This window comes from Nelumbo nucifera, chromosome 3, assembly GCF_055504915.1.
Source record: "Nelumbo nucifera cultivar China Antique chromosome 3, China Antique-T2T, whole genome shotgun sequence".
NCBI classification, from domain to species: Eukaryota; Viridiplantae; Streptophyta; class Magnoliopsida; order Proteales; family Nelumbonaceae; genus Nelumbo; species Nelumbo nucifera.
In genome coordinates, this window is record NC_142651.1 from 31,550,833 (window position 1) to 31,578,244 (window position 27,412).

The 27,412-nt window shown below is 38.3% G+C and overlaps 1 protein-coding gene and 1 long non-coding RNA gene across 5 annotated transcripts; one reads left to right on the forward strand and one right to left on the reverse strand.

The window, feature by feature from the left end:
- Nucleotides 1–1,684: 1,684 nt before the first annotated feature.
- LOC148801093 (uncharacterized) lies at nt 1,685–23,440 on the reverse strand. Its single transcript, XR_016083775.1, has 2 exons — nt 22,303–23,440; nt 1,685–2,254 (listed from the first exon to the last, which is right to left on the reverse strand). It is a non-coding gene; the product is annotated as an uncharacterized LOC148801093 (long non-coding RNA).
- Nucleotides 2,605–25,805, forward strand: LOC104590602 (DHHA1 domain protein). 4 transcript variants are annotated; one of them, XM_010249343.3, is made up of 7 exons: nt 2,612–3,057; nt 3,390–3,488; nt 3,647–4,013; nt 4,867–5,001; nt 6,242–6,324; nt 23,447–23,552; nt 23,686–24,358. In XM_010249343.3, exons 1-7 carry the CDS (start codon nt 2,813–2,815, stop codon nt 23,803–23,805), a joined length of 1,155 nt encoding a protein of 384 aa, XP_010247645.1. In that variant the 5' UTR covers nt 2,612–2,812; the 3' UTR covers nt 23,806–24,358. The 4 variants fall into 4 exon arrangements, with proteins under 4 accessions (XP_010247710.1, XP_010247831.1, XP_088756287.1 ...); XM_010249408.3 differs by lacking the exons at nt 23,447–23,552; nt 23,686–24,358 and adding an exon at nt 13,976–22,308 and having other exon boundaries at nt 2,605–3,057; XM_010249529.3 differs by lacking the exons at nt 23,447–23,552; nt 23,686–24,358 and adding an exon at nt 25,559–25,805 and having other exon boundaries at nt 2,608–3,057.
- Nucleotides 25,806–27,412: the final 1,607 nt, after the last annotated feature.

A 27,412-nucleotide genomic window follows, 5' to 3' on the forward strand; every position in this document is an offset into this window, starting at 1 on the left:
TTGGCATGATAGTGACAAGGCCAATCTAAGAGAGAAGAAATGAGATGAATTCTAGGAAGCTGAGGCCACAACATTCTATGGTGACCTGTAGATTTCCATTATCCATGAAGCTCTTTTTAAGCATAAGGTTCTAGAGCTTATTGTAGCATGTAAGATGGTTGTTTAAGTTTCAATTTGGTGTATGCATTCCTAAAGGTGGAAGTTCAGGTAAAACAGAAGGTTTGCTTTGTCAGAAAGAAATGGGGCTTTTAGATGCAAAGCATGTCAAATTTATGTAGAACAAGAAGTTGCATAGGGATATTGAGGATCTAAATAAGGAAAAGGATGTGGGAAAGGTGATAATCGGAGAGCAACATAAGCTTAGTCTTGAGCTACCTACAAATAACATCATCAAAACAAGGAGATAGTGTGCCTTTGTGAGGCAAATCAGAAGCTTGAATTTGATATGGGTAAAGCTTATTGCAGCATATAAGACCCTTGAAAGTGAAAGTTCTTCAAAGAGTATGGAGATTAAACTACTGAAAGAAAGACTTAGTGTTTGAAAAAGGCAAAATGGAAGACCTTTATTCAAACATGGAAACATTCATTCCCAACACTCATGGGAAATATTTTAAATCAAGTAAATCCCATTTCAGTTCTCATGTCATGCTTGGGTTCCTGATGCTTACTGATGGTTCTCATATGCCAACAACTAAGGTTGAAGGGATTGGTTTTATGATACTGTTTAAAGACTTGTCTTCTATCTATACAAAAGGCAGAAGAATTTGTGCATCTTTTGCAACTTAGTCTAGATGAAGGGCCATCATTGAAGGTTGAATAAAAGCTAAGAGATTGGGTATGAAATCCATGGTGGATTTTTTTGCAACTCTATTAATATTACAAAAGCAATTGTGAAAGACATGAAGGTTGATTAGTCCATGAAGAATTTTAAAGATTCCACTCTGAATCTAATTAAATCTTTTGAGTATGTACATATTAGTCATATATCTAGACTGTCAAACTCGGTTGTCCATCTACTAGCTTATAATGCTTGTAAGTTTAACGATGAAGGAACTTATGTAGGTAGTTTTGATGACTCTTATAGTATTCAGACTCATCTAATATAAAGTTCACTATCTATTTGCCCCAAAAAATAGAGAATCAAAGAAAAGACTATACATTACAATGCTATTTATGCCTTGTTCATCTTTTCAAATTGGATTTTAGTTCTCTAATTATCATTCTGAAAAAGATTTACCAAAATAAGCCTATGAAACTACTTTAAAGAATGAAGAGTGAGGACACATGTCAACCATGTATGAACTATCGATTATTTTTTTATCACCATCTTAAATTTGGACTTTAATGTCTTAATTGTCAACTTAGTATAAATTTATCGAGATAAGTTATTAGAAGTATTAATTAAATTTATTGATGAGAACTTGATAACTTTCATATTTCACAATGATGACCTAATTGGCAATGACGTAATAATGTCAATTATTTTGTTCCTGCTCTTCTGTATTACCTTTATATGCACTAAATCCCAACTTGGTAACAGTTTACCAAGATTTGAGATATTGATAAAATCCCAATTTTCCAACTGAAACCAAAACTAAACTCAACCATTTGCATATTTTGAGATAATGATTCAAAATATCATTACCAACAACCAAAACTAAACTCGATCATCTCATTCCTTTCCTTGTAATAAAAGAGAATTATAATTTTTCAATGTGAACAAGCTGAAGCATCGACTCAAAATATCATTTCAACAGTGCAGTCCTCCTTTGAATAAGGAGATTTGCATCTCTATACAATAAAAATTGCATCAACCACTGCTCTTGCTGCTTCTTTTCCACTTTTTGAAGCTACACAATAGTTGACACTTCTTTGGTGATAAGCACATCCCGTACCAACATCAATCGACACATGCCTTTAGTCAAACACCAAGAACAAAAAGGGTCTCAGTCTTTCCAACTCATCACCATTGATGTTGACGAGCTGTTGTACCCCGTTCAGTGGCAAGAACATGAAATTGATTATTCATAGTCAAACGATGATGGGTGATCTCTGGGATGACAATTATGTCATGGTTCATTAGCTTGAAATCTCCGAAAGCTCGTGTCATGGTGAGGCCAAGAAAGTTCTCGTTGGGCAGCCACAACGTTGAATGTGTGGCTCGTTCTTTAGTGCAAATATTTGGCCACTGTTCTTCTTTATTCCTTCTGCTTCTTATACATTATCACATTTAACAACCCTTTTCAATGGTGACCTGAAAAGAAAACATGGCTTTTGATGGTGATTCAAAAAGAAAATTTAATGGTGATTCAAAAAGGGTTTTTAATGGCAATACAGAGAGAGAGAGAGGGAGAGGGAGAGAGAGAGAGAATAAGGCTTTGGCTTCCATTCTCTCGTTGCAGTCTTGATGAAGCTCAAGATTCTAAACAGATTCAAAGGAGTCCTAAGTTGGAACAACTCAAAGGAGCCCTAAGCTAGAAAACAATGTTGGGTTTAAGAGAGGGTATTTAGGTCTTTTTCAATTAAAGAGTATTTTGGAATTTTGCAAAAGAAAAAGAAAAAATGACATGGAAAACCATATTGTCTTCCAAAGTCATCAACATCTACAAATTGCCTTCATGGTGTGGGAATTTGTCCATCAAATATTTCTGTTAGAGTTATTTAGGTTTTTGAAATCTGGTAGGGTTGGACTGGGATTCAGAAATCTGAAATGGGCTTATCCGTACTTTAAGGGCATACCATAGGGGTAAATTTGGAAACGAGAATACAACCGTCCCCTTGTTGCAGTGGTCTAGCTCGGCGAGGGAAAGTGATGATAACTCGGTTCTTTTGTCGCCTGATCCCGTCAAAGGACTGCTTCACAGTCCGCAGGATATCAACTGGTTGCCATTTCTGTACACAAAGCCATTTTTCCATGGAAGCTGGGAAGAAAGCTGCAGTCTTGTACCATTATCCCTGTCCGGACGGCGCGTTCGCAGCTCTGGCCGCCCACCTCTTCTTCTCCGTCACTTCCACTCCCGCCGTTTTCTTCCCCAATACTGTTTATGACCCAATCAGGTCTCTTTCCCCTCTCTCTCTCTACCCTCCCTCATTCCGTATTTCTATTGTCTCTGATGTAGCTGGAGTTGTTATAGTTCAGAAATTAGTAACGTTGATTGCTTGGTCGATGCATGTTTTTGCTAAGTGCTAGTTGTTGGTAATGCTATGTGTATGTCCCTGTTATGATATATTAGGCTTTTCAGGTTCATTTATTGATTGAATGATATGAAGAGTGTACAGTTCCTATGTGGGTTTTCATTCATTACATAATTCGTACTTGTTTGTTATTAGTTGTTGATATGGCATCAATAATCTTTTTTTTTTTTTTCTTTTTATTGTTCTTTCTTCAGGGTGGAAGATCTTCCTTTGGATGAAATTAATGATGTTTACCTCCTAGATTTCGTAGGCCCTTCTGGTTTTGTTCAAGCAATCGCTTCTAAAGTTGAAAGGTTTGTTTTTTTGGTCTGTTTTCCGTTTAAGAAATATGCGGAGTTGATGGATTTTAGGACTCAGTTGTTTCTTCATGTTATCCTTCTGCAAGGAAATCAACTTAGACATAGTTATACTCTTCTGTTGTTAATAACTCATGACGTTCTCTTTTTCCCAGGATTGTGATTTTAGATCATCACAAGACTGCACTTGAGATGCTAAATGGAAACACTTCTGTTGGCAAGAATGTGATTAAAGTAATTGACATGGAGAGAAGTGGGGCTACCATTGCTTATGATTACTTTAAGAAGAATCTCTTAGGAAGTGGTAAGATATCAAATAGCAGTAGTGGGGCAGTTGGAGTTGGGAATGAACTGTTGCCCGAGAGTTCACTCAAAGGCGTTAGTCTGCTGCAGATGTTCAAGTATATTGAAGATGCAGATCTATGGAGATGGGCTCTTCCAGATAGTAAAGCTTTTAGTAGTGGGATGAAAGATATGAATATTGAATACAATGTTAAACTAAATCCTTCTTTGTTTGAGCAGGTAAATATTCAATTTGATCTATTGGTTTGGTTGTTTTGGTGATTCTGTCAATGTGTTGATTATTCCTGTACAGAGCAATGTCAAAGCCTTAGGTTTCATGTGATGGGTATGGTTGTTAAGGCTAGATTTAAGTTTATTTTTTTTATTTTTTTTATGAAGGAAATAACAAGGATACATTTAGGAAATTGGAAGAGAAAGAGTGGAAGAAGAAGAAGAATTGGGTTGCTAGGAAAATGACAGATAAGCAGATGACGGTTACAATGAAGGTAGTGATCTATTCTGATAAAAAAAATGAAGGTAGTGATCTAGGACGCTTTGTCTGGGTTGAGCTGGGAATGACTAGGGGTAGAGGTAAGAGGGAAAATGGTAAAGAAAACTCTAAGAGGATCAACATTAGTACTCTGACGGAAGTAGGGGTGATCATGGGCTGGGCCCAATTACCTGAGGTAGATGCAAATGAAGTGGATGGAGTAAGGTAAGTCCTCTTCAAATGGCAGCACCCTCCATACTTAGAAGGTTCTCCTTAGGTACAGAACATGTTGGGTGGTCCTGGGAAGTAGCTGTAGTAGTAATAACTAGCTCATGCTCCTGGGAAGCAACATTTGACCCATGCTGTCTATATGGGTCTTCAAAGGCTTGAATGATCCCCATCGTCTCCTCTATTTTCTTCTTGGATCTTCCTTTCTTCCTATTCTCCTATTCTTAGTGTGCATCAGACTACTAATAGTTTGATTTCTACTCATACATACATGTGCATGTGTGTGTTTGTGTGTAACAGCCACTACACCACAACATTAATGTGGCAGCTGGCACCCATCGTTTCTTACTATCTGAATTTCATAAATTTGAGCAGTTACTAAAGTTGGATCTTCAGTCTGTAATCAATCAAGGCATGGGAAGCTTGTCACAAAAACAAAAACTAATTGATGAAGTTCTTGAGCAGTCTTTTGAAATTGAACTGGGTGGTGGATTATTTGGCCGTTGCCTGGTATGTTCTTGCTTGCACATTCTTTTTATTTGTTGTTTCTTCGTTGAGTAGCATTATAATGATTCTTCCAGTCTTTCTTTTGTAGAATCTGTGGGTAGACTTCTTTTTGCTCAATACTGTAGCATTTGGAAAGAGAAAAAGATATTGGTTTGATTAGAAATGTGATTTTGAAATAGTGATCCATTTGATTCTTGCTCCTCCCTTCTTCTACCAAAAAGAGAAAAGAAAAGGATGGTATTGAATTTCTACATATCCATTATGAATTCCCTGAACCCAGAAAAACTAGTTCTTAATAAAGTTCCCTATGAATTTACCTTACATGCTAAACTGAGAAGTCATAGCAGTTTTGCATGAAATGAGCATAGACTATTTTCGAAACCTCTATGAATATGTGCCATTTAAATCATGTTTTCCAAGGTGCCAATGCAATGCTTGGTGACAGGAGGCCGCCTTGTTGCCTAGGCATCACCTAAGTGATTGTTTTTTTTAACTAAAAAACATGAATTCTAGGGTAGTTACCTAGGTTAGGTTCTATAACAACTAGAAACCACCATTTATTAATAATTATCCATATATTTCATAAAGAAGTATAAATTTCATATTCAAAAATAGAAAATCAACATATTCATGAGAAGGAAAAGAAAATTCAAAAAATATAGGGCCTGAGACCCTGTTTTTGTCCTAGGAAAAGAAGAAGAAGAATGTGTTTACTGGACAAGATTTTTAAGTTCTTAGTTTTGTTTGCTCAAGTTTTTAAGTCTTTGAGGGTTTAAGACAGCATACACCAACATGTGTGTTGATTGAACCCTAACAAATTAGAAACTAATAAAAAGAAATTAGTATATAATCCCACAAAATGAATATTTTAGTTATTAATGCCTATTTTTTTATTATATTTTCAAAAAATTAAGAATATAAAAGTATTTCATAGTGCCATGTACAAATTAGCTTGGTGATTAAGCGAGGCAACCCTCCATGAGCGCCTTGTCACCTAGGCATTGCCTTGACAACTATGATTAAGTTTAAGATAGAAATTTTAGTCTGGTAGGATTCCTTTTGTTCTAGTTTTCTTATACCAATTACAATATAGGAAATATGTATTATTATATTGCATTTTATCTAATTCACTAATATGCAATACATGGATTAAATATTTTTGGTATCCCCACTTGAAATCATTTTTCAATTTTCATGTCTTACCAATCTTAAAATATGAACTTTCTAATGAGTCTTTATGCAGGCTGTTCATGGTGATTCTATTTCAGATCTAAGAAGTGAGCTTGGAAACCAGTTGGCTAACAAGAGTAATAGAGTAAAGTTGAGGTTAGATATCTCCTTTTCACAACCTGCTATATTGAAGCAATATTGGAATTTAATTTGATTAATAAATAGTTCTTGTTTTCAAATTTGATTCTGTAAACAATCCTATTCAGTTCTAGGTTCGAAGTAGAGAAGAAGAAGAGAAGAGAAAGAGAAGAAGAAGGGTTCGGCTTGTAGAGGAAAAGTCACCCCTCTAGTCGACCCACTTTGTATTTATATTGAATAAATTGAGTTACAAGAAAGATAGTATTGCCCCTTAAAGTGATGGGACACATAACTTAAACTTGAATAAAACAGACCTTTCACTTCTAATTAGATAAACCAAAAGACCAAAATACCCCTATTCTGTCGACTCTAACACCCCCATCAAGCTGGAGAGTATATGCCATATAGTTCCAGCTTGTCACATATATAATCTACTCTACCCTGAGACAACCCCTTTGTAAAGAGATCTGCCCACCGGTTTCCTGAGCTCACATGAGATGTAGTTATCAATGCACTAATCATTTTTTCTCTTACAAAGTGGCCATCGACTTCAATGTGCTTTGTTCTCTCATGGAGGACTGGATTAGAAGAGATATGTACAACAACTTTTTATCATAGTATAACCTCATGGGTTTGTCAATTAAGAACCCCATCTCTTGTAACAAGTTCTTCAACCATACTAGCTCACATGTGGTATGAGCCATAGCCTTGTACTCAGCTTCTGCATTGCTCCTTGCCACCACTATTTGGTTCTTGCTCTTCCAAGTTACCAGATTGCCACCAAGGAAGGTACAATACCCTGTAGTTGATCTCCCATCTGATACAGAACCAGTCCAATCAGCATCTGTATATCCTTCTATCTCAAGAGTTCCTCCACTTTTGTATAGCAAACCATGACTTGGAGCACCCTTCAGATACCTAACAATTCTTAGAACTGCTTCCCAATGAGGAATCCGAGGATATTGCATAAATTGACTCACCATACTTATAGCCAAGGTTCAAAATATCGATACGCCCGATATGCCGGTAGGGGCGTATTGGGCGAATCGATACTGTTTTTTTTTTTTTACTTTTTTATATTTTTTTCTGAAACCGGTTTAGGGGAGCCGATTTGGGGCTCCTCCACCCCTTGAACCGGTCAGCCGATACGAGCCGATACGTGTCGATATTTTGAACCTTGCTTACAACAAATGATATATTTGGCTGTGTAATAGTCAGATAGTTCAATTTTCCCACCAACCTCCTGTACCTTCCAGGATCATCAAACTTTTCACTTGCATCAATGCTCAACTTAGCATTTGATTCCATAGGTGTCTCGGATCACCTAACAGCCCTGTTTCTTCAAGTAGGTCAATGACATATTTCCTTTGACATAAGTTAATTCCATGCCTTAACCTTGCAACTTCTATTCCTAGCAAGTACTTCAATTTACCCAAATCCTTCGTATTGTAGTGGTCCTATAGGAAGTTCTTCAACCTATCAATCCCATTACTATCACTCCCAGTTATGACAATATCATCCACATACACCACTAGCAAGACTTTCCCATCTTTTGAGTCATGGCTGAACACAAAATGATCCACCTGACATTGTTTCATCTCAAAGTTCTTCACTATTTCACTGAATCTACCAAACCACACATGTGGAGATTGTTTCAGCCCATAAATTGCCTTTTTAAGTCTACAAACCTTACCATCCTCCCCCCGAGCAACAAACCTTGGTGGTTGCTCCATATATACCTCCTCAATTAGATCATTGTGCAAGAAGGCATTCTTGATGTCAGGTTGCAAGAGAGGCCAGTCATACCTTGTTGCTAATGAAATCAATACCCGAATTGAGCCAATCTTAGCCACAGGAGAAAATGTCTCCATATAGTCCACACCATGCAACTAAGAATAGCCCTTGGCCACTAACCTAGCCAGTGATTTAAAAGGCGCGCCTAGGCGCACAGGGTATGTGCCTCGCCTAGGTCCAAGGTGCAACCCTTTCAAAAGGCACATGCCTGGTGCGCCTAGGCACGTGCCTTTTGAAAATTTGGCGCTTTTTTGCTTTTTTTTGAACATAACGGCTGGGCCGGGGGCACCCATGCCACGCCCCTCGAGGCAAGCCCAAACAAGTCCACATTAGGTCTTAAATTCTTATTTTTCACACAAAAAATAATGATTTTATAGTTTTAATTGCTTTTTAAGAAGACATTTTATTAGGATGAATGAATGAACAACATTACCAAACTGGGTCATTTAAGACCTAATGTGGAATTGTTTGGGCTTGCCTCGAGGGGCGTGGCACAAATGCGGCTCGTAGAATCAGGAATGTAATATGTTTTACATTACATTAGCTATGTGAAGTACTGTAATTGAGTGAAAAAAGAGATTAGAGGTTTTACATGCTTGAAAATGTTTGATATGTTTGATTTTATTTTTAAATTCTCATTTGAATATGCTTTACATCTTATGTTTATGTATTTTAATTTTAGACAATAGGTTTTTTAAAACATTATTTTAAAATTTAACTTTATATTTTTTTAGTAATATTATGTTTAATATTTTTTGAATTTTTTGGCTTTTTTTTTAATTTTCTGACATTTTTTTTTATTTTTAGCTTTTTTTTGTATTTTTGCACCTTGCTTCAAAAAGGCGCGTGCCTTCCCTTGTGCCTCAGGCGCAAATTGACCCCTGCGCCTTGCGCTTTTAAAACACTGAACCTAACCTTTAATCGTTCCACACTGCCATCTAGAAGATACTTCACTATGTAGACCCACTTACACCCAAGAACATGCTTACCGGGAGGGAGAGTAGTAAGTTCCCACGTGTGATTGTGTTATAAAGCAGACAATTCCTCTTCCATTGCTTGTTACCACCCTGGAGAGGTAAGGGCTTCTTGGACAATTTTGGGAGTAGAAACCGAGGATAGCAAGGATATAAAGTGGCGGTGGGAAGCAGAAAGGTGAGCAACTAAAACATAATGTGAAATAGGATGAGATGTACAACTACGTTTACCTTTCCGCAATGCAATAGGAAGATCAAGGTCCAAGGGAGGAGGTGCAACCACTGGATTTGTCGACGATGACTGAATTGGAGGGGGGGTTGGTGCTCTTCTATGAGTATACACTTGTCGGATTGGTGGCCACTCAGTAGTAACTTGCATGGGAGAGGGATCCGTAACTGGAATAGGAACCACGGGAAGGGGGTCCTCAACAGAAACATGAAGTGGAATCACGGGGGAAGGAGAAGGGAAGTCAGTACCCGAGAAAAATGGGACTGATTCAAAGAAAGTGGCATTGGAACACACAAATAACTTATGAGAGTTAGGGTTATAGCACTTATACCCTTTTTGAGTCCTAGAGTATCCAAGGAAGATGCATTTAGTAGCACGTGCATCTAACTTGTCGAAACCAAGCCTCAAATATTGAACAAAACAAACACACCCAAAGACTCTCGGAGTAAGAGGAAATGGAGACAGAGTGGGAAACAAAACTGAGAAAGGGGATTGACTTACAAGGATGGACATGGGCATCCGATTGATGAGGAAACATGATGTTAGGACAGCATCACTCTGGAAACGCTTTGGGACATTCATATTAAGCATCATAGGCTGAGCAGTTTCAAGTAGGTGCCAATTTTTCTGTTCAGCTACACCGTTTTGTTGTGAGGTGTAGGAACAAGAAGTTTGATGAATTATCCCATGGTGCTCTAAGTATTGCTGAAATGGTGTTGAGGTGTACTCTTTTACATTATCGGAGCAAATAATTTTAATATGAACTCCAAATTAGGTACGTATTTCAACATAAAATTTTTGAAAATTTGAGAACTATTCATTGTGATCTTTCATAAGATAGAGCCATGTCATCCTTGAAAAGTCATCAACAAAAATTACTAAATACTTATAACCATTGTATGACACCACTTTATTTGGACCCCAAACATCAGAATGAACTAAAGAAAAAGGACTCAAGACACGACTATCAACTCTTGGACTAAAAGAGACTCTTTGGTGTTTCCCAAGCTAATACGATTCACAATCCAACGATGAAAGATTACTTAAGGACGAAACCAGCAACTTCAGGGCCTTGAGAGATGGATGACCAACTCTGCAGTGCCATTGAAAAGGAGTAAGAGATGAATGAAATGCTACTGGCAGGGCACCACCATCAAGGTTATACAATTCCACCTGCCTCATGCCCTCTGTTGGTTCAGCTGATTTAGTGTTTATGTTAGTCATATTTGTGTCTTAAGTCCTTAGTTATTGGGCCTAAACTTGTTTAATGTTTTATTTGTCTAGGTGTCCCATCACTAATCAGGGGCATTCTACTCCATTCATGTAACATTATTTTGTAAACATCTATATAAGATTGTAAGGCCGGCTGAAGTAGATAAGCCGCCATTCTCAAATCTTCTCTTCTTCTTCTTCTTCTTCTTCTTCTTCTTCTTCTTCTTCGGCTGTTGTGTTCCAGCAAACATGGTATCAGAGCACTAATCCGTCTGTCTGGTTACAGCCACCACTTTTCTGCTCTTCTCTATTCCTTTTTTCCTCTCTCTCTCCTATCTTGGCCGCTGTGAAGAAACCCTAGGGTTGACCGTAGAACACAACAAGGTCTGTATCTAGGGTTTCCCTTGGTTGTAGGGCCCAAGGGGAGTTTGTTCCAGAAGTCGATGCCCTACTAGACACCTTGCAGTAGGTAGTAGCCATTCGACTGCTAAGAGAGATCTGTGTGGAATAGATCTAGGTGGAAGGACTGACTTCGACATTCCTAGTATAGATTGTAAGGGTGATCACAGTCTACGACAACAGAAGTCAAAGCCTAGTCTAGTCCAGAAGTGTTTAGCACAGTACAAAGGTGAATTGTTCTTGGTTTCAGACCTGTTATGAGGGGTTCTCAGGCTTGTAACAGTTTCGGTAAGTCTGAAATAGTGTTCTTTGTACTGAGTTTTTCAGTTGTGATCATTGTAAGAGGAAGGAGATGTCTTCAATATCGGGAGAAGTGTCTTCTAGGGATAATAGAACTGGTGGGAGGTCTCCTAATCTGGAAAGTCCAAATCTGCACAACTTGTAGATCACCAGTGTATTGTTGGATGAATACAACTTCAAAGAATGGTCTGTTTCAGCCATGCTCTTCATTACTTCCCGGGAACTCATGGGTTATTTAGATGGACAGAAGAAGGAACCTGAAGTGGGTAGTGTGGAGTACGCAGTATGGCGTAAGGAAAATGCTACTGTTATGTCCTGGCTGCTTGCTTCGATGACTCCAAGAGTGGCCAGGACTGTTCAACACTTTTCCACCGCTGCTAAGATTTGGGAGAAAGTTTCTAAAACTTATGGACAGAGAAAGAACAATGCCAGAATTTATAGGCTAAAACCAAGACATTGCTGCATTGAGACAAGGGGATATAACAGTTGCGACGTATTTTGCAACCCTAGAAGGACTATGGGAAGAACTTGATCATCGTCTTATTCTTGATTGGGAGAATGCAAAAGACAAGGAGAGGCATGATAAACAAATTGAAGAGGGTACAGCCTTTAAGTTCTTAGCTGGTTTAGATCCAATGTATGAGAGCATAAGGTCTCAAATTTTGGGAAGGGATGAAATGCCAGATTTACATGATGTCTATTATCTAGTAAGGAATGAAGAGGTTAGGAGGAAAGAGATGCAAGTTGACACTCAAATGCAGCCAGTTGAACATTCAGCCCTGATTTCTTCAAACCAAAAGGGGAACAAGCATTCAGACACTCATTGTGGAGGTGAAAGGCATGTAAAAGAGACTTGTTGAGTTCTTTATCCTCATCTGAAACCAGCTGTGTTAAGAAAAGACAAGAAGCACCAGAGGAATCAAACAACAAGTGGGAACCTTGTTACTAGTCACAGTGGTGATAGCTCGAAGAACACATCTACAGTTGCATCTTCTCCCATGGGACAGACTGCTAATTCCTCCGCATCCAGGTCCTTGGGTTTCACTGCTGATGAGGTAAAGGTCCTTAGTCGGGCCTTAACCCGTCTAAGGACTAATTCCTTTGCTTCCACCTCCCTTGCCAGATCAGGTATTGTCTCTGCTTATAGTGCAACTAGTTCTATTGACTCTACTTCTTGGATTATTGATTCCGGTGCAACTGACCACATGACACACATGCCCTCTTTATTTTCTTCTTATCATTTGATGTCTGGCCAAAATAAGATGAGAGTTGCTGACGGTTCTCTCTCCACCATATCTGGGAAGGGGGGGTTGACCTAAGCAAGGACCTCTCTCTTAAATCTGTTCTACATGTTCCCAATCTTACTTCCAATCTCTTATCTGTTTCAAAGCTTACCAAGAATTTAAACTGTAGCATAACTTTCTTTCCTACTCATTGTGTCTTTCAGGACAGATTGACGAAGAGAACGATTGGGAGCGGCCATGAGTGTGGAGGTCTCTACTATTTTGATGCAGACATCAGTTCGGCCTTACAAACATCTGCTGCCAGTAGTCAGAATAATGAGGAGTCAATAGCTAGGTTACACTTGTGGCATGCTAGGCTAGGTCATTTACCTTTTTCATCATTGCAAGGGCTGTTTCCTGAATTATTCAAGGGTATTTCAAGTCAAAGTTAGTTTGTGAAGTGTGTCAGTTGTCAAAACAATGTAAAACTCTTTATCAAATTTCTAGTAATGAAATTCAAGCTCCTTTTGATTTGGTCCATTCTGATGTTTGGGGCCCTTCACCTCTTGTTTCTGTAGATGGTTTTCATTACTTTATCATTTTTATTGATCGCTACTCACGATGCACATGGATCTACTTGTTAAAAGAACGTGATGAAGTGCCATGGATAACCATGGCATTTTGTAAAATGGTTGAAACTCAATTTGACAAGATTAAGCAATTCCCTTTAGACAATGCTGCTAAATATTTTGAAAGATCCTTGAACCTGTTCATGGAGGATGCTGGCATGCTACATCAGTCATCTTGTGCTAGTACCCCTCAATAGAATGGGGTTGCTGAGTGCAAAAATAAACACTTATTGGAGACCGCTCGAGCAAAAATAAACACTTGTTGGGTATGAAAACTCCTTTCTCTGTCCTTTGTCCTAATCTTCCAGACTTTCCTCTTCCACCTAGAGTCCTCGGTTGTGCATGTTTTATACATGTAAAGGATCCAAAGAAGATCAAGTTGGATCCTAGGGCTACGAAAGGAATCTTTCTATAGTACTCTCCTACACAGAAGGGTTACAAGTGTTATGATCCCGTCACCAAGAAGAAATACGTCACAAAAGATGTGGTATTTTTTGAGTCTCAATCCTATTTTCATTCTTCCCAGAATCCTCTTCAGTGGGAGACTAGTGGTAGCATCTTGGGTGAACCTAGTGAGGTTCCCATTGCACCTGTTACCACTCTTGATGTTGCAGATGTAACTGGGGACTCCAGTAAGCAACAAAAAGATATAATAATCACCTACAACAGAAGGAAAAAAGACCCTCTAACTCATGGCAGCAACCAATCGGACTCGGATCAATCTGTCTCAGCAACTCCAGGTAATCTTATCACTCATACTTCTGATTTGGATCTCCTTATTGCTCTTTGTAAGTCTACCCGTTCTTGTACTATCCAACACCCCATTGCTGAATTTGTTTCTTACTCACGTTTATCTCCTCATTATTATTCCTTTGTGTCTGATCTCTCATCCGTGCATGTCTCTACTAGGTACTCAGAGCCAGTGTCTGACCCAAGATGGAGAGAGGCTATGAATGAAGAAATGAAAGCAAGGACTTGAGAATTAGTAGATCTACCAGAAGGGAAGAGCACTGTGGGATGCAAGTGGGTGTTCACTGTAAAGCATAGGGAGGACGGGTCCATTGAAAGATACAAGGCCAGACTTGTGGCAAAGGGGTTTATTCAAAAGGAAGGGATTGACTACAAAGAGACCTTTGCACCAGTCGCGAAGCTCAACACAATCCGGGTTTTATTGTCATTAGCTGCAAACTTCTCATGGGAGCTACATCAGTTGGATGTGAAGAACGCTTTCCTAAATGGCGATCTACGTGAAGAGGTATTCATGGATCCTCCACCAGGTTATGGTTTTGATGGGAAAGTGTGTAGACTGAGGAAAGCATTATATGGTCTTAAGCAGTCTCCTTGGGCTTGGTTTGAGAAGTTTTGTGGGGCCATGAAGAGAGTGGGATACACTCAAAAGTGGTGCTGATCATACCTTGTTCATAAGCAAACAGAATAATAAACTTACGGCACTCATCGTCTATGTGGACGATATGGTGATTACTGGGGATGATCTGGAAGAGATAAAAAGATTAATGGAGTTCTTGGCTTCTGAGTTTGAGATCAAAGACTTGGGCCATCTGAGGTATTTCCTTGGGATTGAAGTTGCTAGGTCACAAGAGGGCATCTATATATGTCAACGGAAGTATGTCCTTGATCTTCTAGAGGAGACAGGTATGGTGGGGTGTAGACCAGCAGATACTCCAATAGAACAGAACCATGGTCTATAGGAATCAGTAGGTGAGGACTACCTTGATAAAGAGAGATACCAAAAACTGGTAAGGAAGTTGATATATCTGTCTCTCACTCGACCAGATATTGCTTATGCTGTACATGTTGTCAGCCAGTTCATGCACTCTCCAAAGATTCCTCATATGAGAGCAGCGGAAAGGATTCTTAGGTACTTGAAGACTTGCCAAGAAAAGGAATTATGTTCAAAAAACACAATAAAATTGAAATTGAAGCATATACTAATGCAGATTGGGTCGGTTCTGTTGGAGACAAGAAGTCTACTTCTGGGTATTGCACGTTTGTTGGAGGGAATCTGGTTACATGGCGAAGTAAAAAGCAGAATGTGGTTGCTAGATCAAGTGCAGAGGCTGAATATCAAGCTATGGCTCATGGTGTTGTTGAACTACTGTGGCTTAAGACCCTTCTTGGTGAGCTCGGGATAAAGGTCGAGTGTCCTCTCAGGTTGTATTGTGACAACAAAGCTGCCATCAACATTGCAAATAATCCAGTGCAACATGATAGGATGAAGCATATTGAGATTGACCGACACTTCGTTAGAGAAAGAATAGTCTTAGGGGAACTCTGCATTCCTTATACTCCTTCCGAGATGCAGATTGTAGATGTGCTAACAAAAGGACTAGCTTCAACGAAATTCTTAGACTTACTTGGCAAGCTAAACATGACCGACATCCATGCTTAGCTTGAGGGGGAGTGTTGGTTCGGCTGATTTAGTGTTTGTGTTAGTCATATTTGTGTCTTAAGTCCTTAGTTATTGGGCCTAAACTTGTTTAATGTTTTATTTGTCTAGGTGTCCCATCACTAATCAGGGGCATTCTAGTCCATTCATGTAACATTATTTTGTAAACATCTATATAAGATTGTAGGGCTGGCTGAAGTAGATAAGCCGCCATTCTCAAATCTTCTTCTCTTCTTCTTCTTCTTCTTCTTCTTCTTCTTCTTCTTCTTCTTCTTCTTCTTATTTGGCTGCTGTGTTTCAGCAAACACCCTCCACCAATCTTCATCCCTGTCTTGAGATCCTGAAACACACAAGAAGAGGGATAAAAGGTAATGGAACAATTAAGTGACTTGGTTAATTTACTAACAAACATAAGGTTAAAAGGGAACTTGGGAACATATAAAACAAATGATAAAGATAAAGAGGAAATATCAACATCACCAACGCCACAAATGGAAGATGTAGAACCATTAGCAAGGGTAATTGTTTGGGATGTGGACAACGGAGAAAGTGAGGAAAATACATTTGGAGTCCCAGATATATGATCCGAGGCTCTAGAGTCAATGATCCAGTGTGAAGGTTTGGAAGCCAAGCAAGCCATACCTGAATGGGCAAGAGTAGTTGTGTTCTGCTGAGAGGATGTCTGAAGGAATTTCACATATACCTCACGTGGTACACTCACCATCTCCTTCCCAGAAGCACTAATAGATGTGGAGGGAGTCTGATCAGTTTGCTGATTTTCACTAACTATACCATTGCCACTAATCACAGCATGGTTAGCCCAAGTGTTGGGTGGATCATGTAAATCATAGCAGAAATTAACAGTGTGCCCCTCTAATCCACAGTATGTACACTTTTTAGGTACATTACTCCTTCCTTTACCACGACCTCCCCTCGAGTCTCAACCTCCACTCTGGCCACTAGCACGATTAAACATAGGAGCACCTCGGTTTCCTGGAAATCCACGGCCACTACCTCCACCACCTCTATTTCCACGACCTCCTCCTCTAGTCACCACAAAACTAGATCTGTCCGAGAGAGAAGAAGACTCTATAGACTCAATAGATATCCTCCTAAGGCGGGCAAGCACTTCTTCAAGTGAGGGGAGAGCAGACCCCCCAGTATTTGTGCTCGAATAGGTTCATAGTCATCCTTTAGACCCACCAGAAACCATGTCACATCAAGTTGCTTTCGCTGTTGTTGCTGAACCCGAACATCCGGTGTCAGAGGATGATATACATTAAGCTCATTTCGGATATTTCTCATGCTTGCATAGTATTCCTCCAAGCTTTGGTTACTTTGCTTCAGATTAAAGTACTCTTGGTACAACTGATATACTCTAGTAGTATTATCTTGGCCGGAATAAAGTTTCTTAGCATGGTCGCAGTTTTCTTTAGCTGTATCTAGGAACATAAAATTCACATTGATTTTAGGTTCCATGCTATTCCACAACCAGGTCATGATTTGAGCATCCTCTTGTTCCCAATCACAGAACCCTATAGAATCAGAAGAGGGTTTTTTCTCTCTCACATGCTTTACCTTTTTCTTGGCCTTTAAGAACACCTCCACCGACTTGGCCCACGGCACATAGTTCCCACCATTCAACTTAATAGATGTCATTTGAACATTTAAGTAATCTGGAGAAATCATAATACTTGTTTTATTGTCACTCCCATCTCCGGTTGACGTCATCTTAACTAATTCTCGTCACTTCACAAAGGAATCACTATTATAGACAAGGTATTCTCCTTTGACTATTCAGCACCACACCACACACTACTCAACAGAATATAATTATCACCACACTACTGCTGTCATGAACTCAGCAATCGAAAGACCTACTTTCAATGCACATATCCAGGTATAAACAGAATGAAAAGAGGCTGATATGCATACCTATCAATTCACACCACCACAGAAATGTATTCTAGACCAAAAGAAAGCAGCCGCAGTCCACTACTGGGCTAAAATAAAAGATTCTGTTCATACCTGTCCACAAACAGTCCTCTTCGCATCACCGAATAGAGGATATCTAGTACACCACCTCAATGACCACCACTACAGCAACCAGAGGCATATTCACCTCCAAAACAAAAAACACCACTCCTTTTTGGCCTCCTGTCGAACTTCCAATCATTCTAGGAGAAAAATAAAGAAAACTGATATGGCTGGCGGCGAACTCAGGAAGAAGAAAGGGTGATGAGAAAAGAAGGAAAAAAGAAAAAACTGGTGACTTATTGCTCTGATACCACGTAAATAATCCTATTCAGTTCTAGGTTCGAAGTAGAGAAGAAGAAGAAGGGTTCGGCCTGTAGAGGAAAAGTCACCCCTCTAGTCGACCCACTTTGTATTTATATTGAATAAATTGAGTTACAAGAAAGACAGTATTGTCCCTTACAAGTGATGGGACACAACTTAAACTTGAAGAAAACAGACCTTTCACTTCTAATTAGATAAACCAAAAGACCAAAATACCCTGTTCTGTTGACTCTAACCGATTCGATCAATTATGGCTAAACATTTGTAGCCATCAATAAAGCTGCATATAATGCCTTAGATACAACCTTTAGGTTGCCCCTTTTGTTGATCAGTAACTGTAAAATTCATTAATATTCGAAATGAAGCTCAAGAGTACAATAAAGATACAAAAGCAGAAAGAGATAAACCCTCTTATCTCTCCCCAAAAAACTTTTCTTCTTTTTACAACTGTGCCCAAAACAACTGATCTCTATCTGCCCCTTGTTTAGCAAGAGCATTAGGAAAGGAATTTGCACTCCTTTTGACTTTTGACCCATTGGACTCATAGTTTTTATTAGCAATATGAAAATCAGAATTTCATTAAAGATTAAAAAGAACAGAATACAACAAGATGTGAGAAACTAGCAAACCCATTACAGGATTAGCCCCCCCCCCATTATATTACAGTTGTGCCCAGTACATATGTTGTCTTTGAACCCCTTGCTTGGCTAAACTATCTGCCAAATGTTAGCAGATCTTTAACCTATCTTATTTGAACATTCATATCTTTTGAAATCCATTTGAAGCATCTAAACTCATTTCTAAGCTGCCTTTGAACCACCTTCAATGATCAAACTACCAACTCCCAATTCTTTGGCTTTCTTAACCCCGAAAACTACTGCCAGGAATTCTTCTTTTGACCCATCAGACTCTTTATTCCATTTGTGTGAACCATTTGAATTTCCTCTTTTTGTTGTTTTAACTCCACAGTTTTGCCTCCTTGCTTAGTAGCCATCCCACAACCAATTTGTAATCCAGAATCCCCTTTAATAACTAATTTAACAATGTTCAAAGATCTTTCCCTCTTTACTCCTTCAATTAATGCCAAAATTTCAGCTCTTAGGAAATCTCCTTCAATTGGGCCAGAATAAAATGCAGTATTTTTCCCTCTTCATCCCTAAACACTCCTATTGTGTGTGGGTTACCCAAACTGCTTCCATCAAAGTTGATCTTAACAAATCCTCTTTTTGGCGGAGACCAAGTAGGAATACTGATATTCTTAATTGGGGCAGAATTTTCCACCCTTCCAGTTTGAAATGATGTCATTCGTTGAGACAGTAGAAAAGGAGTCCAAAAGATTGCAGCCAATGGGCCTAAGTGTAATAGTCTCTATGATAGCTTCTTTGCTTCTCTCCTCATACATGAAGATTCTTGCATTCCTTTCTTCCCAAGTAGTCCAACAAATAGCAGCCCTTGTACACCTCCACATACTCCTTTTCTTTTGCCCACCGAAGAGGAGTCAAATAAACTTCATACATCAGCTGGGGGATTCCACCTACACCCAAACAAGGAAAAGAACCATTCCCAAAAGCATAAAACAAAAGGGCAGGAGATTAGTAAGTAATAGCAAGTCTCACCATTGGCTTTGCACAATACACACCAGTGGGGAGATAGCACCAATTAGTTTTCTGTCTCTGAGCAGGTCACAGGTATTAATTCTTCCACGATAGCTTCCCGGAAAAAAAAAAAAAAACTCCAATCTTTGGTGGAGTAGGCTACCTTTAGGTTGTCCTTTCAGGCATATCATTGCATTAACACATCCCAAGTGCTTGTTAAATAAACATATTTTATTATCTTTCATTTTTTTCTCTTTTGGTACCTTGAGAACCAAAGAATTGAACCAGAATGGTAGTGAACTAAAGCAGGCACCAACCCCAACCTTTACTGATTCAATATCTTTTAAAGTCTATACCACGACTTGTTGGTAGAGAGGGCTAGTGTAAGACCCCACAGGAGACTAGTGTTTTGGTACCTTGAAATCCAAAGAATTGAACCGGAATGGTAGTGAACTAAAGCAGGTACCTACCCCACCAACCTTTTCTGATTCAATATCTTTTAAAAGTCTACACCACAACTTGTTGGTAGAGGGCTAGTGTAAGACCCCATAGGAGACTAGTGTTAGTAGAAGAATCGGAAACCCTAGTAAATCTGGACTGGTTATAGACACTTTACTGGTTACTCTACTTGTACCTATGTTTATGATTAAAAAATATATGATGCAAAAAAAATAATAATAAATATGAAGCTTGAGGGGGGGGGGAGCAGATTTGACAGCTGGCCCATTCCACATAAATTCAAATTTTAAGTTGTTCTGGTTATGGGGGGGGGATTTAAGCAACCACCCCACGTATGAAGAGTGGGGAGGTTGCTCTAACCTCCCTACCCCATAACTGTCTACCTCTATATCAGGGAGAGAGGAGAAGAAAATTGGGAGGCAGATAGAGAGAAGGGAGAAGAGAAAGAGATAAGAAAGAAAGAAAAAAAAGAGAGAAGAGAGAGGAAGAGAAGAAATAGAGGAGATTTGAAGTTCGGCTGATTGAGGTGTAAGGATAGGCTTACACAAGTATAAATCTTATCCTTTCTTTCTATCTCTTTAACATTTTATCTATTTCAATCCTTATCCTCTCTCTCTCTCCAAAGTTCTGTTAGAACTCAAAAGCTTATTTCAAATTATATATATGTATACCTGGCGGATCCCATCCACCTCAAAGATAACAAAAAATAATAATAATAATAATAATACTGGGGAGCCTCTGATATGTCGGTGGATTCTATCCACCCCAAAGAATTTCAATAGGCTAACCCAGTGCTGTCAATACACATAAAATGGGACAGGTGTGCTGACCTGTAACAACGCTTTGCCACCTGTTGCAACACTGTTGCAAACCTGAAAAGGGGGACACATGTTACTGTGGCAGCTTATATTGCCACTTGTAAATGACAGACCCCTAGGACCCACTGTTTCAGTTTGTTGCCAATTGTTACAAAGGGACCCACTGTCATATGAGGTGGATCTTATCCACTTTAAGAAGATAAATTACATTACCCACATTACCCCTTGAATTAGTTAAGGTTCAATCAGTGGATTCTATCCACCTCAGTTATAAAAAATATATATCTAAATAGATAAATAAAATATAATCTAAATTCCCACTATAAAATCAAACTAATGGGTTCCACTTGTTAGCGGGGCCCACTATCAAAATATTTAAGTTTAAAATCTTAAAGTGGGCCATGCCCAGTAACAAATAAACCTAGTGGGTCCCACCTGTTAGTAGGGCCCGCTATCAAAATATTTAAGTTTAAAACATTAAAGTAAGTCATGCCCACTATCAAATCAAACTAGTGGGAATATTTAAGTTCAAAACATTAAAGTGGGCCATGCCCACTATCAAATCAAACTAGTGGGTCCCACCTGTCAGCATGGCTCACTGTCAAAATATTAAGGTGGGTCATGCCCACCACCAAATCAGTATAGTGGGTCCCACTTTTTACCAATTAACGGGACTCACTGTTAAGATGTACAAGTTTAAATACATAAGTACCCAATGGTGTATGGGTCATGACCTATCTACCAATTGTGGGGCCCTCTCATGGGTATAACCCGCTAAGAGTCCAAGCTGATGGGACTGCTTATACCTGTTATTGGGTTTAACCCTTACAAAGTAGCTCTTTCACATAAAATCAAAATCAAAGGGTATTTCCTTAAAGGAATATAATTAAGGGGTTTTAGCAGACATAGTGCATACTTGTACACCCTGAATAGGGAAACCCTAATTCTACTCAAGTTCTTTTTTTATGAATTATGATCAAAACAACCTAGAATGACTGAAAGTAGGCCAGCGGTTGAATAGAGACCATATAGAAGAATCAGACTTTGATTATGAAGCTGAAGGAATGGCCTATAACCTAACCAAGAAAAAGAGGTGAACCCCTTTGTGCCTTTAAAGAAGAGCTTGAGTAGCCAAGAAATGGACTGTTCTCAGCTCCTCAATGCCATAGAACAAATGAGCCTACATAGATCAACAAATTAATAGTCTTGGCCTAAAATCAGGCACAAGCTGAGTTAAACTCAATTTTGGTGTATGCTGTCTTGAACCCTTGAAGAATTCAAAACCCGAACTGAGATACAAGGAAGAAAAAAATGATTGCTGTTTGCTATGGAACCTAGGGAAGTACCCTAAGATTTAGGCTAATTTATACTTGTTCATTTTCTTCCACCTTGCCCCCAGCTGTTAGGAGAATCTCAACTGAATTTTCCCATACAGTATAGTTCTATTCAACTTGAGGTCATTTGGATGTGGCTTAAAATCAGTTGGCAGCTACTAAAAAAAATCAGTTGGCAGCACAATTGAGGACTTTGGACTTCATATCCTTTCTCAACAAAAATAACAGAAACCAGAATTAAGAACACCTTCTTCACAACTACCACATGATCACAATTCACAATCATTAATTACACCATTATTGCAACATAGAATATATGTTCAACCTGGTGAGATGTCACAATGACTCCATAAGTCACAGCTCGCACAAACTGAATTGCTACCCTTCATTCATCTATGATCTGCACTTTTCACTGCAACTTGTCACTCCTTTATATGGAACAAATAGAGGGAGAAAACACAACTTCTCTGATGCTGCTTATCATGTAGAAATATTGTATTTGGTGCTCAGAAGAAAAGAACTTGCCAATTGGTAAGAAAATCTACTTTCCCAAAGTCTGGGTTACTATTTATACGAGTAACTCAAATCTGAATGTGTAAATAATGATGAATTACAATTTTAATCCTGTTTAGTGTTTGATAGTAAAACAGAATTTCCTAAAACCATCCCACTTTAATTTTATAATTTTAATCCTGTTTAGTGTTTGATAGTAAAATAGAATTTCCTAAAACCATCCCACTTTAATTTACAAGTGTAAAAGGCCAATAACATCCCCCTATCACAGGCGTGAACAGGAAAGAAATAAAACAGAAACTAAATATAAATACTACTCTCCTAACAGTTCTTAAGGCAACAGTCAGCTTCAAACTACAGAATTGTTCAAAGGGAATGTCCTTTAATGCCAAAGGCAACCTCCATCCAGAAGTTAGGTAAAAATGACCCACTTTTTCTTTTCTTTTCTTTTTTCTTTTTTTTTCTGTAAAAAGGACCCTCTATTTGGGACATGGTTTCTGCTTAGAAAATGGGCCCATAAGGCTGAAGAAGGAAAGGAAGCATGGAAAAATCAAACATCAACTTTGGAATTCCCTTTTATTTAAAAGTTTTAAGGCTCATCAGTCCTCAATTTCCTATGCAAGAACACTTGGCCTAATAAGGCTAGCCTCCATGACCTTTGTCCTTCAAATCTCTCATCCTTATCCATTCTAAAAATACTTTAAGTTGCTTTATGTGGAACTTCCCATGCCACAAATCAAGCCAACAACTCAACCTCAAAGATGACTAAGTACTGAAGGAACCTCCTTGTTATTTAGGTTGAATTACAGATTCAGAAATCCACATTAATTTCCTGCTGAAATCAGAGGTGTACACCATTTTCTTCTGCATTTTAGTACAAATATCATAACAGTGTCCTTGTTCTGGTTACAAGTTGATATGATCCCTCTCCTATGTGTCTTTCTTGGGCCCTCTAGGGGTATTGGAGCTGTTGTTTATAGAGTTCCTGAGCTACAAAATGATCAATTGCTGAAAATAAGTCTGAGGAGTTTGGGTTCAGAAGACACAACCCCCATATCACAGGTTATGTTCTTTTCCTTTCTATCTACTTTATGGAATATACTTCCTATTGGGTTTATGGAAATGCTTTCCTGACACTAACAGATGAGATAATTATAACTCTGGGATGAAATTAAAGGTGGTGATTGAAATGCAGAAATATGGAGGTGGTGGACATAGAAACGCTAGCTCATTCATGTTAAGTTCAGATGTATTTGACCAGTGGAAGGTAGGAGCATCCCATGAAGCCCAAGACTCCCAGAGTAAATCAGTTTGATCATACCAGTTGAGCAAGAAGATAAAAGCACTGAGCTGGAGCTGAAACAAAAATGGAGTTAACCTTATTAGGTGATGTAGCTGATTAGCTCATGTCAAAACAGCAGTTGCCTGTTGTTAATTAACCAGGTTGACCTCTGATCTGGTTTTTGATGCATCAGTTTTGAGTGAAGCTAACACAGGGAAGTAAAGGCCTTCTTTGAATTATTCAAATCTTCAAGAGTTCTAGTAATATTCTTATCATTCTTTTAACCATCTAGCAGCATTTAATCGGTAGGTTCTCTAGAGGGATTAGGCTTTTACGCCCCCCTCATAGGCCTTTTTTTGCTGGATTTCTTAATAAAATTTCAGTGGCCGTGCCTCCATCAGGAGTAAAGTTTGGGAATTAAAAAAAATGGTAGGATCATATATGGCCCGTTACAGAACCTCTTTTGTATTTTTTTATTTTTTGGCTTATGTTATTTGAAATACTTAAGGGTTCTTAGGAGATTACCTGAATGTATTGCTTTGTGAGCGACTTTAATCTTTGGCAGCAGGAAGCTTAATGGCAATGTTGAAAGGTGAGATGTAGGTCAGGCGAGGTTTAAATCTGTGTAAGGCAGAGGTTGGTATTGAAGAGGTGTGATCACTGTGATGTAGGACTCAAGGCATTTTGAGACAAAAGCCTCAAAAAGTTCGTATGCAATTTTCTTGTGCTTTTTTGAACTTTTCTCCTATATTTTATTTTATATTAGTTAAAACAATTAGTATACCTTCCCCATTTGATTAATATACTTTAATTTATTTTTAAAAGAAAAAATAATAAAAATTCTTTACAAATAATTTTTGTTGCAACTTTTGAATATACTTAAATAGGTGGGTATTGTTATGATACCGCATATTTAATTATTTATTTAGATGGTGTAGCTTATTGGATAATGCTTATCTTTATATCTTTGCTATTTTGTGGGTAACGCACATTAAAATTGAAGTCCAACATGTTATTTCCTTTTACATTTTGAAATATTATTTTTAGCTTCTAAAAAAAGAACTGTTATTTAGCTAAATTATAGATTTATTTTTCCTTTGCTCAACATTTTATATAATTTGATACTATATTTTCTATTAAGTGCCAAGTATTAACTTATAAGGATATGCATTATATGCTTTGGATGTGTTTGGATATGGTAAAATGATATAGATACACTCACTTGGATACATTTGACAAACTCTTACAAATCTCACAAATATATTAATAACATTAAATCTAAGGTTGAAATAACTATGAAAGTATAAATACATAAAATATGCACTTTTCGTGGTACTTCCTTAAATGTCACAAAAACAAATATGATTTAAAAACTATTCTATAACTGTTACAGAAAATTTGAAGCATGACCTAAATTTGTAAGCCCATTTCCTAAAAAGGTTTGCTTTCCTAAAATCATGAGAATATCTAATGATATTCAGGCCTTTGAATCTTAATGCAATTTTGTGATCTTTACATGCTGCCAGGCTGCCAGCATTTCCGTTACATTGATTGAACACGAGCAACGGAGCAAATGTCATTGCACACAAAAAACACAATCTCTCCATTTTCATCTCTTGTAATTAATTAAACCAATAGCACATTTTCCATCTCTTCATTTGGAGGCATCAAAATAAAACGTACATTTTAATAGTTTTTATGGGAATATACATTACAATTAACAATATTGAGAATGCTTGGTTAAGTTCTTAACAGAGTAATAACCTGTATTGTATGTTTATTACAGTCTACAGAGGGAATTGCTTGGTTAAGTTCGCCTTTCCTCTTGCCGTGTCGTTGCAACTTAACATCGCTTGCTGCTCACTTGAAAAAGCTTGATTAGGGTTTGTGTTTGGTATCATTTCAGTTTCTTCATGAATCATTTTGGGGATTGATCATTGCTGTTTAGAGTTGAAACTTGAAACATCAAATTTGATGTTTCAAATAACAACAGCAATTTGTATTTGTATTGATTAACGCAAAACATTTTTGATTGTGACATGACGACTCTAAACGTTTCAAGAAGAAACAACAATGGTATCAAACACAACCTAAAATAGCAAAGTACTTCAAAAAACCAATGAAACCACCTTTCATTTTAAGCAGTTGTGACTTGTGAATAACCTGACGAGGCCATGACAGGTTTAAGCAAGTTACCCTTGCAAAAGCTTACATTGCTGACATGATTCTTTAAGCTTAAAGATCCCGAGTGTGTACTAATTGACTAACCTGAGTGCATCACATTTTAGTGTGGGTTGGGCTCGGATTGAATAGTTCGGACTTGACCTTGATCTCAAGCTTTAGGCCCAATTCTTAGGGTTGGGCTTGAGTTGAGCTGAAACCCAGCGCAGCCTGCCCTGACTTGCACCCTACAAGATGATGTGGTTCCACTTTATACAAAAGAGAATTGATGTAAGAGGAAGGTGGTGCAAATTTTGCATTGCCAATGACATTTTACACTAGGTAAGAGTAAAAAAGATAGGATCCATTTGAGAACTCCGTTTGAGCAGAGTGTAAATACAAATATATTCAGTAGAGATACAGAAATGAACCAAATGCAAAATTAAACCATAAGCTCAGTTTGAGAATAGTGAAAATACAAATATATACAGTGCAAGTAAATAAATGCAAAAGTGAATCACATGAAAATTTTTTTATCTGGTTCATCTTTACACCGAAGAAAACAAGGCCTAAAAGAATTTGGAGACAGAATTTCGAGAAAAAAATTGTATAAATATGACATCCAGCTCTATATGGTAAATATTTTCCCATAAACTCTCTCAAAAAAATATTTCCCCATAAATTTAATATTCAAAGTACAGAAGATATTCCGAATGTGAAGGCTAGATGCCTGCTCAAAATTTTGGCTAACATGTTATGTTATGCAGGGAAAGCTCAATTGACGCCTAGGGGTTGTCTACTGTGGACAGCCACCGTAGATCCTTCATAAGATCAAACCCAATTGACACTTAGAGGAGAGCTGGATGCCGTGCTGTAAGGTGGGGCTGTCAATGGATCAGGCCTGACCGATGGATCCAAACTGATTGGGTCAGTTCTGTTTTGAGGAAGTGGAATCGATGGGCCATCTTTAGTTCCTGATATATTGTCCGGATTATTATTGGTTTATAACTGGTTCTACCCAATCCCAAACTGATTTGGACTCAACCCGAGTTATATATCAGTAGGTTTGTTATAATCGGGTCCACCAGGTCAAACCCAATTGTGATTGAGAAGCCATCAGTTTGGCTATGGGTCTAAAATTACAGACCTGATCGGTTCTGGGTCCTTGACATTTCTTAATGGATCAATTCTGTTTCTACCTGCACCCAACCCAAGCCCAACATCTTGACAACCCTATTGTAAGGGTGTTTAGTTTTAAGGTAAAAGATACCCTTGAAATTCTCAAAACTACTTGTAGCCTTAAAACTCCTCTATAGCTTAGTACTCATGTCATAAGTTTATCATCTCCTTGGCCCATGGTTTTAAAAATTGATCTGCAAATGGAACCATTTTGATCACCGGTCCCCAGGTCATTCTAACTGTGTAGTCTAACCCAAGTTAAACGGTTTTAGGGTCCAAAACTGGACTTGGAAGCCATGAC

Bases quoted from the DNA above. Each gene is read 5' to 3' on its own strand.
- LOC104590602 (XM_010249343.3), top strand. From the start codon at position 2,813: ATGATAACTCGGTTCTTTTGTCGCCTGATCCCGTCAAAGGACTGCTTC. The intron at 5,002-6,241 runs GTATGTTCTTGC...GTCTTTATGCAG, and splicing joins GATTATTTGGCCGTTGCCTG to GCTGTTCATGGTGATTCTAT. The intron at 6,325-23,446 runs GTTAGATATCTC...TGGGCCCTCTAG, and splicing joins AGTAATAGAGTAAAGTTGAG to GGGTATTGGAGCTGTTGTTT.